This window comes from Pteropus alecto, unplaced genomic scaffold, assembly GCF_000325575.1.
Source record: "Pteropus alecto unplaced genomic scaffold, ASM32557v1 scaffold185, whole genome shotgun sequence".
NCBI lineage: Eukaryota > Metazoa > Chordata > Mammalia > Chiroptera > Pteropodidae > Pteropus > Pteropus alecto.
In genome coordinates this window covers 3,718,057-3,734,245 of record NW_006438088.1, presented here as the reverse complement: position 1 = coordinate 3,734,245, position 16,189 = coordinate 3,718,057, and the positions used below count along the sequence as shown (strand labels likewise).

At 33.9% G+C, this 16,189-nt stretch overlaps 1 protein-coding gene across 10 annotated transcripts in view; it reads left to right on the top strand.

The window, feature by feature from the left end:
- The window catches only part of UTRN (utrophin), a 446,938-nt gene that overhangs the window by 408,588 nt on the left and 22,161 nt on the right, over positions 1 to 16,189 (top strand). For all 10 annotated transcript variants that reach the window (XM_025049288.1, XM_015592099.1, XM_015592098.1 and 7 more), the window contains one exon: positions 11,634 to 11,770. In XM_025049288.1, the coding sequence (XP_024905056.1) occupies positions 11,634 to 11,770 (137 nt within the window). The remainder of the gene's footprint in view (positions 1 to 11,633; positions 11,771 to 16,189) is intronic.

Here is a 16,189-nt window from a genome sequence, read left to right as displayed (position 1 = left end):
ACCCTGTGTAACTGCCCAGGTCACGCGTCCTTGAAGCTGGCCCTGGGAATGATTAAGGAACCAAACTCTTTGTGAATAAATCTCACAAAGAGTGAATTTCTCTCATCGCGAAAGGGAGAATGGTCGGGGGAGGGGTTAAAGAGAAGGGCAGGTATCAGATGGTACAGAACCCTGTGAGAGGGTCATTGTAAAGAATTTGGATTGGCGAGAAATATGGTATTAATATTTACATGATCATAGCTAGAAATTTAGGAAACCATTTCAAAGCTAATGTCAAAATGGGAAAAATCATAGAGTAAATAAATATATGTTACGGATGTATAAAAATGACTACATAATGATGTATAGAGTAAGCAAATGTGTAAAATTACTGTTTTTCTTAGTCTTAAACACAATAATTTATAACGATTTTGCAAAATAACCATGTAATTTGAAATCTGCATCTCTGTAATGTCAGTCATTGGCAAGTGGGGGCATGCTTGAGTATCATTGATACACTAATGAATTTCACTCTCCGACTACCTTTTTTTCCCCCTAAGCTATGCCCCTTTACTTTTTTAAATTTTCTTGTATTTTAAAATTATAGTTGACATTCAATACTATATTAGTTTCAGGTGTACGGTATGGTGGTGGTCAGACGTTTATATAACTTACAAAGTGATCCCCCCGATAAGTCCTGCACCCAACTGACACCATATGTAGTTATTACAGTATTATTGCTTATATTCCCTAAACTGTACTTTACATCCCTGTGACTATTTTGTAACTGCCAATCTATACTTCTTAATCCCTTCACCTTTTTTACCCAGCTCCCAACCCCCCTCCCAGCTGGCAACCATCAGTTTGTTCTCTATCTACAAGTTTGTTTATATGGAAGCAACCTAAGTGTCTCTGATTTGATGATTGGGTAAAGAGGATTTGTACATAGATACAATGGAATATTACTCGGCCATAAAAAAAGAAATGAAATTTTACCATTTGCAGCAACATGGATAGACCAAGAGGGTATTATGCTAAGTGAAATAAGCCAGGCAGAGCAAGACAAATACCATATGATTTCACATATATGTGGAATCTCAAAAACCAAAATGAATGATTCAACTACCATTTTTAAATTAAATTTTTAAATTATCTAAAACTCTCCTTGTTATATAGTTTTCACAAAGTTGTTATTATCACGTCTAAGGTTACGGCTTACCCTACATTGTACAGGTCAGCTTCCTTTCTGCATATGTGCTGTGGGAGGCCCTTTGCCTCTTTCCGAAGTTTTCATAATGATCTTACTCAGCAACCTATTCATAAATCATCTCTTACCACAAGTTATCTTCTGCATTTGAGCCCACAATTTTTGATGAAAATGACTAGAAGTACATGTAAATTGAGTCTTTGAAAGGCATAGTCTTGAATTTAATAGTAGTGAATTACTTTATTTAACTGCTTTCCAAAATTTCTTTTCTTTTAATGAGCTTTATTTATGGTGTATCCATCTTTTACCCAACAGTCCCTTAAACTCATTTGATGTCTGCCTTGACAAAGAAATTCAAATACAGAATTTTCAATGCGATGATAATAAACACCACTTGAGTATTAAATGGATCAGACCTTTCCATACAGATCTTTATGTTCGTATTTCTCATAGTGCATCTTCATTTGTAGTTAGGAAAATGCTCTAGCCACATTTCTGACTTGATTTCATTCCTCTTCAAATTCCTTTTTTAGCTGAATCTCAATTTTTCTGTGTTAAAATTTGCTTTTCAAAACTTATAAGCCCTATCTTAAACCCTCAAAGTGCCAGAAATATTTCTTGGAACATGTCAGCTTATCATCTATGACAGTGTTTATCTTCAGAAGTAGGAATACTAAAGGTGTATGAATTAGCTATCATAATTTATGAAGATATTTTATGAAATCGATAATAAAACATTTATATGCAGAAACGAAGTTGAATTTTTCCTCTAAGAAGCAATTTGTTTTAAACTCTCATTCTCCCCGATCATTCTATAATCCAAATTTGTACATTTAAGAATTCTTTCATTGGGCTAAATAAAGTTTATCGAAAACAGACATGACATTATATTTAATACTTGTCACCATTCTCTATTCATTCAAATCCCACCTTTTCACAAAAACACCTCAGCTCTTACTTTGTGTGTAAAATCTTCCCAGACTCCTCCGGTTTTCCATCACCAAAAAATGTCATTCTGTGATTCCTACCCAAGGCCCTCGCTTCGCCAGTTAACATTTGATTCTGTGTTACCGTGCATTGTTTTCTGTGTCTGGGGCTTTTGCTGCCTCAACTGTCTTTTTAACTCCTTGAGGATTCTCTTCTTACTATGCTTGGTTAATTCTGATCCATAAAAGCTAAATGGAGCTAAACGAGCTCATATCTGACATTATAATTACTAATTATAGAATAGTAAAGCTGGAAAGCATATTAAGAGATCATCTAACATCCTCATTTTAAAGAAAAAAATGCTAAGTCTTAGAGAAGGTAAGTGATTGTTTAAAGTTAGTGGCATAGATTTAGTGATTTGACTCCATTAAAAGATATATATACATAGTTTAGCACATGAGCAAATGATGTTTTCTCTGTGCTTGCTGGAATACTATATTCATGGGGGATCCTGTTATATACCAGGCGTATTGCTGGGGACTGGAGATACAGAGAAAATACAATGAAGGAGAGAAGACCTCTGTGTGGAGAAATTCAACAAGACTAATATTTTTTTTAAATCATTAAGCTTATGGATCAAGATAATAGTCAAAGTTTTTGTTATTACCTCTGCACTGCACCTTTGAATTTGGAGATTATCGTTTATATTTAAAATAGCTGCATTTTCTATTGTTTTCATTTAGTTTCATAATGAAAATTACCCTAATTGGATCTTTGAAAAAAATCATCTGTATTCTCTGTTGCAAGTAACTGAAATTTAATTAAAATTAGTAAACATGTTTGTATATTAGGACATGTAATAGTCCTTTAGGGAGAGAGGATGATGAATTTCACATATGATTTATAAGAATTTTTGCAATTTCTGACAGTGAGAGAGAGCTGGGTAGGGTTAAATATGAAGGAGACTGGAAAACGTTTGGAGTTGCTACTGGGGGCAAGCACGAGTCACCAAGAAATGAGTAAATTGATTGCTAAATTGCCACAAGAGTGCAGCCGAGGTTAATTGGTAAGGATTTGCAGTCTGTGACTCATTGCTCAGCTGCTTTGGAATTAAAAGATGGAAGGTATAGTCCAAGGCCGAAGGGGTAAAGGATTCAAAGGTATTGATACTGGGATGGATTTGGGCTATCCTCATGCCGAAGAAATCCCAAAGCGGGTTGAGGGGCAAGAGAGCAAGACCATGGGGGCAAGAATAGATTTATTCATAATAACAAAGTAGGAACAAGGGTCAGAGGGTTCGAGTTTGTAAAAGATTTTTCCAAGTTAGAGATTTGGGAGTGAAAGATGTTTTCAGTTGTGATGAGGCCTGAGGTGGGGCCGTATCCCAATGTGTGATTGGAGAAGGACATGAAAGGTTATGTAGATGAGATGGCCCTTGGAAGATCATCAGTACGTCTCCAGAAGTGACAGATGGTAGTAGCTGTGTCTGGCCAAGTATAGTCAAAAGGGAATGGACAGGCACATTGGTATTAGTGGGAGATCGAGCTGAGACTAAGGAGAAAATGTTGCACACTTCTTTTTTTCTTGGCATTTGTGAGAGAGAGATTATACAGCACATAATGGAAACGATTATAGGGCAGAAGGTGTTATCATTGGATTCGCTGAAGGAGAAAGGTTGAAGTTTCGGTTACAAATAAGATGTAGGGGGCTATGTTGATGAGTAGAAGAACAGAGTCCATGATAACGGAGAAAGAAAAGTAGACAGAGACTATGTGCATCTGGAGAGGGACAATGGCCAGATCCATGTAAGGAAAAGGAGAAATGAGGCAAGACAAGAGAAAACTTTCCCATTGGTCAGTACGGATATCAGGAATGAAGGGTTAGCCTGCAGAAGGAGGTGGTTTGAGAGACATGTTAGCTCAGGGAGACTGGATGGGGTAGTTGCAAAATTTCACTGCCAGAAAGATCACCAACATCAGCTACTCCCAGCATTCAATTTGTTGGAGTAGAATCATTGCAAAATTTGCTGCTTACATGCTTGTTTCGGACAGGGCTAGTTTGTACTAATAATTTTGATGAGATTTTGGTGAGAAGAGGGGAGATCAGGGAAAACATCCTTTGATTGGAAATAGCTTCTTAAGTTAATGATAACTAAACAAATTTGTATTGTATTTTAAAAGCAAATGAATGTTATTTTAAAGCAACAGGTTACAGCATATTCTTATCAATACTGGTTAACAAGTGGAAAAATAAACCAAATATTTTCAGTGTTTGTAGACTGTAGAAAAATCACAGTTTTCTATTAAAAAAAATAGAAGATATTTTCTTTTTAAAGTTTAAATTGAAATCATATCTTTTTTAAAAAACAAACTATATGTTGTTAGCAAGAAACAAACCAAAAATGAAAAGAACAAAGGGAAGAACTAGAAATGATTTTGTCCACTCACCTCCATCTCTGCTGGCATCAATGTTTCCATAAAACTATAAAAATCAAGTATAAGAAAATGCTGATTCTTTCTTTGGAGAGCTCTATACTGAGTCAGTATAGTTTGTTTTTGGCAGTGTTGAATCTTCAGATGAGACTTGAGATGTCTGCCAATATGCTCAAAATGAACATCGTAGTGATTTCTCTGACCTCAGCATCTAAAAGTGGTTTTTCAGTTCATGCCCACTTTACATTGTTTTCTCAGTAAGTTGAGTTGATTTAGAGTGTGTCATTAGTTCTTAAGGTGAGGTTTGGACCAAATCTATATTACTTTGGATGACTTATTACCCTACTTATTCTTGATGCCTTGGCGATACTCTTAATTAATGCAAACTTTTTAGTTTCATATTTTTCCATTAAAACTTGAAAAAGGCTTTGAGCTTGTCAATGATTTCATCCTTTCCATGGAATTTAATGTCTGAATTTCAACTTGTTAAAATCAATCAGAACTATTAAGTTGTTATGCAATTTTTAAAAAACGATTGGAACATCTTTAAAATAAGTCATATGATAATGAAATGTACTCCTTAATAGTATGCATATACTATTTGAGACTATTGACTATACTTAAGATGTAAATTTTGCTAATGAAGATGCTCTTCAACAATGATTTTTGCACCTATGCCTGATCCAAATGATAATATTTAATTATTCTACTCATCTGCTATGACCATTATTTCTTATATAACCTTGATTTTCTTCTTTGTACTTCTTTCCTTTCTCCTGTCTTTAACTCATTCATATTTGTAATTAATATTTTAAAATTCAATGTTTCACACCCAATCTCGTCTGATCTTGGAAGTTAAGCAGGGTCAGGCCTGGTTAGTACTTGGATGGGAGACCACCTAGGAAGAAGACCAGGTGCTGGAGGCATTAAAAAAATAAAAATAAATAAAAATAAATGAAAATCCAGGAATATTTGTTAAGGAATTAGATAATACTGCCATCGCAAGTTATGAATTGACCAAAGCAATTTTGGGGAGATTTAAAATCAATATGATTTTGTTTCATTATTTGCAGTTCTTTTTGGTGTTTTGCTTAAGATGCTAAGTAATTAGAAATTGGGTGTTTGGGCCTTTAGGTTATTTGGCATCACTGTAATACCCCCATTTTCTGTCTTGCTTTGTGGATCTTTAGTGTTAATAGAAAGAGTTTTTTGTGCTGAAGTAATAAAACAGTTTACTATCTCACAAAAGCAAATGGAGAGGGAGCTCTGTGAAGTTAGAAAAGATTTCATGACCTCTACTTCATTCTAAAAGTTTCCAGTGAATTTGGAACATTCATTTCAAAAAAAATTAAGCACCAAAAAATATCAAGATTAAATCTAACATAAAGCAATTATAAGAAAAAGATATAAGAACAAAATAATATCAGTAATAAAGGATGCCAGAAATATGTGCTCATTGAAGAAGTCAAAACTGTAACCAACAATTTCTTTTTTTAACTAAAAAAATGTGTTTTTTAATTATTTGTACTTTACAATCATAGTCGATATTCGGTATTATATTAGTTTCAGGTATACAGCTTGGTGGTTAGGCAGTTAGATACCTTACAAAGTGGTCCCGCCGATAAGTCTAGTACCCACCTGGCACCATACATAGTTATTACGATATTATTGACTATATTCCCTATGCCGTACTTTACATTCCTGTGGTTATTTTGTAACTGCCAATTTGTACTCTGAAAAAGAAACCCAATGTAAGACAGAACAAACACTAAAAATAAAAATTCAGGAAAAACTCCTCCCCCTCTCCCCAAAAAAAGAAATGAAAAAGTGGAACTGTCTACTCAAATAGCATATCGCATGCCTGAGAACAGTGACTCAGGATGACCAGCACTATGGCAAATTCTGGTAAAATTACTGAACTGTAAAGTAAAAGAAAAATTCCTTTGGTCATGTAAACAAAAACACAACTTCGAAAGGAAAGAAAACTAAATAATCATCAGAGTTTTCAACTGCAGTGCTTTATACCAAAAGAAAATGGAGAAAAGTATTTAAGAAACTTAAGGGAAAAAAATGTGTGAGCTAAGATTTTATATCCAGAAAAATCAACCTTCTTGTGTCTAGTTAAGGACACAGGACAACTATCAACAATATGCAAGAACTTAGGTGATATTGGTCCTACAAGCAGCTCTTGAGGAATTTATTAGACAGGAAACCAAAATAACTAGAGAAACAACATTCTAAGAACTGGTGGAGAGCATTAAACCTGTTGTTACCTGCAGAGCTTAAACTGGATGGGACTAACTAGAAGAGGCTCCTATTGGACTAAGATGGGATAAATTGAGCTTTAGTAATGATAATAATTTCAATAGAGCAAAACCTATCAAGTATGTTAAAAATTATGAATTCATAATGATATTTAAATTTTTTTTAATTGGTTATCTTTGGAAGCTGATAGGAAACCAGTTTGTTACTGGGAAAATAGGACCATAAAAGGGAAAAATTAAACATGCAACCCTATCATTTCTGAATGAACTATACCACTGAGTGACTACATAGTAGATATGGGAATATGTTTTTATAAAATTATTTCAGCTAACAAATGAAAATGAATGATAGAATTAGAATATCGCCATTTTGAAGCTCCCACCAGACGAATGGGGAGGCCTTTAGCATGGAAGCTGCTAGAATCACATAGACGAGAGGACCAGACATGATGGGTCTCCTGTAATCCTACCAAACACTGCTGATAGTCTTGCCGTAAAGATCAGACCTGAGTCTGACGAATTCTTTGCATCCGGCTGCCAATTCGCAGGATTGCCAAAGGACTGAGGAACATGTTGAATGTGCAATCAGCAAAATACAGACTCTAGAACTCTATAGATCAAATTGCCTGAATTTTCCAGCAGGTAAAATGTAAGGCAATTGCAAGTGTGGAAGAGACCTGTAGATTAAAAGTGACTTAAAATATATCAGATTTTTTAAATGTGTAAGACTAAACTATAGTATCTAAGGATAGACATTGGAGTGATAAGACGATTTTTAAAAACACAAGAAGATTATTATTATAAAAATGAAGATAATAGTTATGGAGATGTGGAGGGGTTATAATTAAAACAAGGCTTGTGGAAGGAGCTTCTGGAAATGTCTGGCGAAGTTGAATCTCCTAACTAAACGTGGTCTTCATCTTATAATTCATTAAGCCACACATTTGTTGTATATAATTTTATATATCTGTGTTTTATTTTACAATAAAAAGATTTTTTTAAATCAGTCCAGTTACAACCCTTTTAAGAGTGGTTATCTCTGCATGGTCAAAGAGCTGGTAATTTTATTCTTTTTTCTCAGGAAAGTGAAGTCTATCTAGTTGTAGATGAGACATTTCAATAAAAATTTTGTAAAAAGCAGGCATAGTATATCTTAGCAGTACTTTATTTAAAATAAAGGGAAAATTCAGAATGTAATAATAGGTATTTTAGTTGATGGCTATGGGTTTTTTCTCTTAAAAACTTAAAACTGTTTGATAGAAAAAAGAACTGACATAGTGCTGGTATGGTAAAAAGACCCACGTTTGCAAGAGCATCTTTCTCCTTACTGACCTCGCAGGTCTGGATCTCTGAAAGTCTTAGTGTCTTTTTTCTTATGGGTCTTAAAATTGATGGTAATCTCACTTTCCTTAATGGTAAAAAGAGTTTGAAGGAAAGCTATTTATCGGGCAGAATTCTGTGCCAATATGTTACCCTCGTTTCATGTAATGAGATCTACAAAATCTTTTGTTCTCCCTCTTTCTTTATTACAGCAATAGATGAAAACCTAGTCTTTCAAGAAATGCATGGAAATTTAAAATTAGATAATTTGTGTAGTAATGAGTGATTCTTTCAATCGCATCTTCATATCATAGTATAAATAGTTATTTGCTTTTAAAAGAGAAAGAACAAAGTATTCTACCTAGCATGAAGATAGAGTTGTTTGATTATACACTTTAAGATAAGTGAGTGGTCTTCTTTTTAGTTTTTTACCAAACCATTGCTCTAGCACTTTAAAATAGAGAAAATTTAGGTACTGTCATTAAATAGCACATTTGATCAGATATGTAAAAATATCTTTTAACTTTTTTGGTGACAGAATAGGCTCAATTCATTTCCTTGGCTCTGTCCCAACCAAATAATCACATTCTACTAACCCGAATATAATATCTAGTTCCCATGGGATGAATTACATTTTACTTTTTCTTTTAATATTGCATACAGTTTATGGCATTAATGAATTTAGTGCCTTTAGATTACAACTGTTGGTGGCAGGTTTTATCCTCAATGTGAAAATTGTTGAAGAAATAAAAATGTGTCATTTCTGCATGAGAATGCACTAACTTTTTTCAAATATTAAATTTGAGCATTATCAGAAACTCTAATTTCAGCTCCTGCTATATAACTTTTTGGGAGGCAGATAGGTGTTGTTTGTTTGATATTGGATGGATGGATGGATGGTCGGTTGGTTTTGCTTTGTTCTTCCATGTCTTGAATGTATTTAGCTAAAGAATATATGATGTGGAATAAGACTTGCACTTTTGAATGATATGTCATTTTACTTCCCAAGCAAGAGCTTATGTTGAAACCCAAATATAGATAAGCTAGAAGAACATTATGGTAAGTAAAAGAAGCCAGTCACAAAAGACCAGATATTATATGATTCTATTTATAAGAAATATCCAGAATAGGCAAATCCATAGAAATAGAAAGTAGATTAGTGGTTGCCAGGGGCTTGAGGGGAGGAGACAGTGGGGGAAAGGGAATGACCGTCAATGGGTACAGGCTTCTTTTGGGGTGATGATAATGTTCTGGAATTAAGCAGTGGTGATATTTGTACAATTCTGTGAATATATGAAAAACCATTGTGTTTTTTCACTGCTCGGGCTGAGACAGGCTGGGTAAGTGGCCTGGTGCATCTGGCCTCTTCTCCCACTCACCCTACTCGAGGCTGCCTGAATTGAAAATCTGGATTTGGCCCAAGAAACACTGACCTAAGAGATGAAAACCTTTAGGTTGCCAAATGGAGAAGGCCAAGTAAAAGCTGGAGCCCATTACTTCATTATCTCCCTGTATGTTAATAATGTGTTAAAAGCAGACATAGAAGTAAATTGGGTCATAAATGCTTATCTTTGCATAGGAGCCTTCTTTTTGCATTTCTATTATGGAAAGCTGCTTTCCACTTTTTGCCCTTAACTGAAATATTCAAGGTTAACAGATCTAAAAATTTAATGATCTACAGTTGCGATACCCATTGTAAAAGACCCAAATGTCCTTTACAGCAGATGACGCATCTTCTTGGCTTTATTCTCAGTCCCAGGCATTCCTTCTCTAAAACCTTCCTTCTTTACCCCCAACTGTATTCTGTTCATTTCTCCTGTTCTGCCTAATTAAATCTTAATACCCCCAAACTATCATCTCTCATAGCAACCATTTTCCTCTACAGAGTGCCATGAGTTCCTTTTCTTTTCATTAACAGCTTTTTTCCTACACTTCTCTACATTTGGGAAGATCTATATCCACAGAACTACAGGTTTTTATATAGTTTATTCTCATTGATTCTCAGAAAAAGACTTGACACTGGGGGTCTGATGACAAGGCCCAGTGATAACGCGGGCTGCCCTTACTATACTTTTTTTTCTTTTTAATAAAGTGACAGTCGACTTTAGACTATGAATAGCTTGGGCTTATTCATGTTTTTTCTCTGGTCTGTAAACCTAGAGAATCAAACGTTTCTTTAATTATTTACTCGGAGCAGACATATTTAGATAGAATGAGAGCAGGTAGAAAGGAACACAACTGCGTAAGTTAAGTGTTGACTCAGAATTTAGTTGTTTTAAAAAATAATTCTATCGTTTAAGCTTCTGTTTGCCCTGCATGCTTATCATGAAGGGAAAGATAGACTGGGGTGGGGTGGGGTGCAAGAAAGGAGAGCAGGCAGTAGGTAAGCCAATATATTTAGCATTCAGTTTGTTATTAGGAAAAGTTCTCTGGTTTTGTAGACTGGAGTGAGGTCTAGCTAATTGTAGATTTAATAGCCAACAAGGAGTCAGATGACCAGTTTTTAATTCAGTTCTGTGTAGATGATGTAAATATTTTAAATACATCTTCAGAAGGACTGAAGTTGATGTTTGTATAACATGTTGCAAAAACTAAGTAAGAGTTGGTGATAGAGAGTAGAAAACGAGCTTAGAGAACTAAGCTCATGGGATGGGGTGGGGAGTGGGCACTGGGGTAGATTTCAGCCCACCTCTGAAATCCGTTTTACCCATTCGCAGTCATTCCCCCTCCCCCACTGTCTCCTCCCCTCGGCCCCTGGCAACCGCTGATCTACTTTCAGCTTCTATGGATTCGCCTATTCTGGACAATTCTTGTAAATGGAATCATACAATATGCTGTCTTTTGTGACTATCACTTAATAATAAATGATTGTTAAAACTAATCATTTGGAAATGCTAAGGAAACAGTAACATTTTACCATTAAAAATAGAGTCCATGTCAAAATTATATGTTCGTACGGTTAGGAAAAGACAGAGAAAATGATGACAGTATTCCTTATAATATAAAATATTAACGTGGCCCTGCTCTTTCTCTCTTATTTACTTTCTCTTTTTCCAGACTACCGTATATACTAGCTTGTGTGAAGTCAGCATAGGCTATATAGCTCACCCTCATTTCTTCACCTTAGTGAAAAGCATATAATATCCAGAAATCTTTGCCATCCTAAATATTTAATAGCAAATTGCAACTTTTTAGTGATAGGAACCAAGCAATAACATTGCCAAAACTAGTTTTACTTTTTGGCTCAATTTTTTAAATATTGGGCAAATGAGCTAGTTTTCCTGTTTTCAACAGGAAATAAAAATATATAACCTAATTGCTGGGTATATTTAATGATGAGTCCTGATTGCCATGTATTTTTTATGACATCGTGTTATTCCAAAAATACATAAACCTGCTGAAACCGTTGTCATTTAATTGCATCAATTTACATCTGCTCTAACTTATTGTAGATAGTTATCTCCTGTTTTAATGTGAAACGTGTAATTTTTTTCAACCTCATAGACAACATCTGGGGAAGATGTACGAGACTTCACAAAGGTGCTGAAGAATAAGTTCAGATCAAAGAAATACTTTGCCAAACATCCTCGGCTTGGCTACCTGCCTGTCCAGACAGTTCTTGAAGGTGACAACTTAGAAACGTAAGTTTAATTTAATATTAAAACTTCTGAGTACTCTGATATCTGATATTGTCTTTTATTAAGTTAGTGACGCAAGGAAAATTGTCTGATACCAAAAAGAATTTGTTTCTATAAAATGCTTCATTCTAAAAGAGGTCAGTTAAACTTAGAATCAGTCTCTGCAACATGAATCTTTCTTATTTGCTGTTAACAATGTTATAACTAAAATTCCATGTTTGATTTTGCGTATGTTCCTAAATTTTAAAAATATGTATTAATATGTCAACCTTTGCATTGGTCATCTCTTTTCTCTTAAAAATACTTAAAGCAAATGGTAGTATTATATGCTTTGTCATTATTTTATTCATTTTTCATTTTCCCGCTGTGAGCTGATATTTTCACTATTTCTTATAATGTTTCACAGTTATTTTATATATTTTAATATAAATTTATTAATAATACTTAATATTTTGCTTCAGATATCTACCTATGCTAAAATCTCATCAAAATTTCACATTACATTTCTAATTTCTTTTTTCTTGAACGTGAAGGCAGCAAAATGAGATAGCTTTATATAGTATGAAATAGAATTTATTTAAATTATATAATTTGAGTTTACGAGCATAAGTGAAACAGTTTCAAGGTAGCAAAATTACTTTGGGATTTTAAAGCAAGGAAAAATATCGATTTATAGCCTGAAATGGAAAAAATATTTTTGAAAACGAAGCAGGACAAATATAAAAAGTAATTTTCAATTACTAAACAATTATATATCAAGATCAAAATAGACATGCTTTTTAAATCTTTGAATCATCTTTTAAAATATCAGCATCAATATGCTTGGGAAACAATTTTCTTGTGTTCGAATCTTGGAGAATATTAACTTTTATTGCTAATTATCACCTAGTCATAAAGAATAGTGAAGCTCTAGTTACAGAAAGATGTCCTCTCAAATGACTCTAGAAGACAAGCTCAGAAATGTGAAGTGTGGAGTTTTCTACGTTATACAGTAGAGGAGATTAGAGGAAGAAGTATAAAGTGTTTCGAGTGCAATTTTTGCCAAGTCAGAGTTTCTTTACCCTTCAGATCTCATAGAGAGAGTAAAACAGTAATTGTCTAGTTTATTATGACACTCCATGTCTTAAAGGTGTCAAAATAGAGGGATAAACTATTTGGTCCAAATATTTTTTTCTGTATAAATTCCTATAGACCAGGAGCTTTGCTACGTTTATGTGCAAATGAAATTTTTTTTAATTTGTGTAACAGCTAAGTAGTAGAAGAAGGCCAATGCATAATGAATGTCTTTGTCCCTCTGTAGGTAATATTATCAGTGTGCATACAGGGGTATAATGGAGCTGTGTATGTAAATAGGTCCAAAATACCACATATACATCTAAAGCATATGAAAAATTCAAACTTTTGTTAACTATGCTTGATTTCAAACTGTACAATTAAGATATATACCTCCTAGTCATTTTTCCTTAGTTCACTTTAGAACGAATTTTACTGAAGCAATTGCAGTTTAAAGAGAGCTTTTCAAATACTTAAATCCATATGAAAGGTAGATTTTTAGTCCTCTTTGTTCTGTGACTATGTATTTGTCCCTTTCTTTATCAGGTTCTATGATAATAGATTCTTATTTGTTTCAGTATCTAATATATAGTTTAACTGAGCGGAATACCTCATGATATAGACAAAACTTCACCACTTTTGGTATCAGATCTAATTAACCTTTGGAGTAACTGCTTGAAGCATAAAATTATTACATGGTATTTTTATGGGAAATTTGATAAGTTTGATCTAATGATGTGCCTTTCACTCTTTTGATAAACCATTGGCATTTTGTGCTTCAAATATCTGTATCCTTCCTATGAATCATGTAGATAGATCTTTTATACTTCTTTAAGCATTTTTGATAATTTGCCCTTTTAGTGTCAAACAATGACATCAATCATTCTATTCTGAGTGACTCAGTTAAAGTAAAAAAAAAAAAAAAAAGCAGAAAATCATGCCAAATAATTTTGTGTTATGATTTTTGGCTGTAACTCTGAAATGCTTTATTTCATCTCACATGAATTTATCAGCATTTTTAGTGAGAGAAAAACAGGAGGAAGAAAACAAGTATATAACATTAAATCAGATGTCACAAGAGGTATTTTGAAAAAAGATTTATGAACTACTGGATAGAGTGGGCAGGTTTTCTTCTTTTTTTAATCCTAAAACATGTTCTTAGACTTGGTATATAGTTCATTTTTCTGCTAAGTCCTTGCTAGTACAGAGCCACTTAATCTTCTGGTGTAACAGTTTATGTGAGTGGGTAGTAAAAAGTTTGAGTTCGTTTATTCTTCTATTTGTGGGAGGAAAACATTGCAGAAAAACCAGTGAAGTGGTAAATGTGTGGAAGTTGTTTATGAAGCTGATTAGACTTTCTTTTGCTTCTTTCTCTTTTATCCCTGCAAAGTGTAATGTCTTATCCCCTGTCCAATAATTATACTTGTTTGCATGGAGGGGATTTATGGGAAAAATGAATATTACTAAAAGGAGGTAAACTCATGCCTACGTTTATCCAATTAATTTTATAACTTTGCAATATTTTTTTTTTCAAAAAATATATCAATATAAATGAGTTGAGTTCGATTAAAGAGTTAACCATTGAAAATAAACCTGAGAAACAAGCTAAAACAGTGGCAAAAGTAGTTTGAGAAATGTTAGAGGTTATTTTTGGCTAAAAAGGTAGATATGTTTTCCTAAGGATTAAAGAATGAATGTAGACACTTCTCCCTGATGTTGGCTGCGGTGGAATAGATGTGTGGCATGTTTTCGTTTTGTTTTGTTTTGATTTTTTTGAGTTTTTACTCCAGCAAGCACCAACTCATAATAAGTATAATTATGGTCATGGGAGCACTGAACTGGGAGGAAGTGACCACTAAACTGAGACCTGAAAGATTAATAGAGCCAAACATTCAGTATTTGTTGTGGAAGGACAAAAGGGAGCCATTTTCAAAGGCTTGGAGTCGAGATTGTTTTGGAAACTGAGATGGGAAACTGGGAATAATGGCAAGAAATGAGAGTGGAGAGAGAAGCAGGAACGAGATAATGAAGGGCCTTCTAAGCCATGCCAAGGTGTTTGGAGTTTTTCCTGAGAGCAGCAGGGAGACATTGAAAGTTTATTTAGAGCACAATGGGACCCCACTTGCAGCTCTAGATTTAAAAAGGCCAAGGACTAGAAGCCTAAGGAACAGTCTGATCAGGACTTAAAGCACTAAAGGAGTCACTATGTTTTTCAAAGAAAGTCTGGGTTATATTTCATATAATATTAAGTACATTTAGTAGAGTCTGATTTCTTGCATATTAGCGTGTATTAACCAACACCCTGTTCAGCCACCACTCTGGAAGGCAAGGATAGGCTGCATTATGAAGTCTAATCTTATTTTTAACCCCCTTTAATCACAAAATCTAACTATGCCGTGAGAATATTGCCTTGTCATTTTTTTCCAGGATTAAATGAGAAAGCTTATCACTTAAGGGTTTTTTTTTTCCCCCTCTACAAATCAAAATACTTTGAAGCCAATGAAGTCTTAAGTTTACTTTTTTAATCTTTATTTCTTAGAAATTTTTTCCACATATAAAAACAGTTCTTTTGAGGAACTCTTCAGTTCAGCTTTCTGCCTCTGCCATTCTTATCTTAGTTCAATGAATCACTTTTGTGCTAGCTGAATGAACTTCGCAAGAACCATTTGGACAGTTTTGCAAAGCTTTCCAACTTCAATACACACACACACACACACACACACACACACATATACACACACATATATATATAAACTTTTTGTTTATATATGTATGTGTATATATACACATATGTATACACACATACATATATAAACTTTTTTTTCTTGTGTTTAAAGATCGCGGCAAATGTGATACATTCGAATTTTAGAAAAGATCTCAAGCAGTTAAATTTTTTGGAATGTGTATAGTAAATCATTCACCTGACATTTACATTTATATTTCAGAGTTAATGAAAAGTAGTGATGTAAAAAGACGATTGAATAATACTGTTGTTTCATTGTTGTTTTATCTATTTTCTGCAAGGATAATTGAGTCTGTTTACGTTATGTTCTAACAAACAGACTGGATAAATGCCTGTTTTTGTAAGTAGATCCAGAGGGTCTTAGTTTTTTATCCCAATAAAATGACCTTTCAGCTGTTATTAGACTTTACTGTTTAGACATCAGCTTGTGCCTCCAGTAGGAGATAATGAGATCATTAATTTTTTCTAACATATTTATGTATAATAGAAATAGGAAAACAAGTAGTACTAAAACAATTTAAACTTTCCTTCTTTGTTTCAGTCAGCATTAGCTTTTGTAGGAGACCTTATTTAATTAGAGAACTAATTTTCTTTAGACTTTTAAATTTCCACATTCATTTCTACCT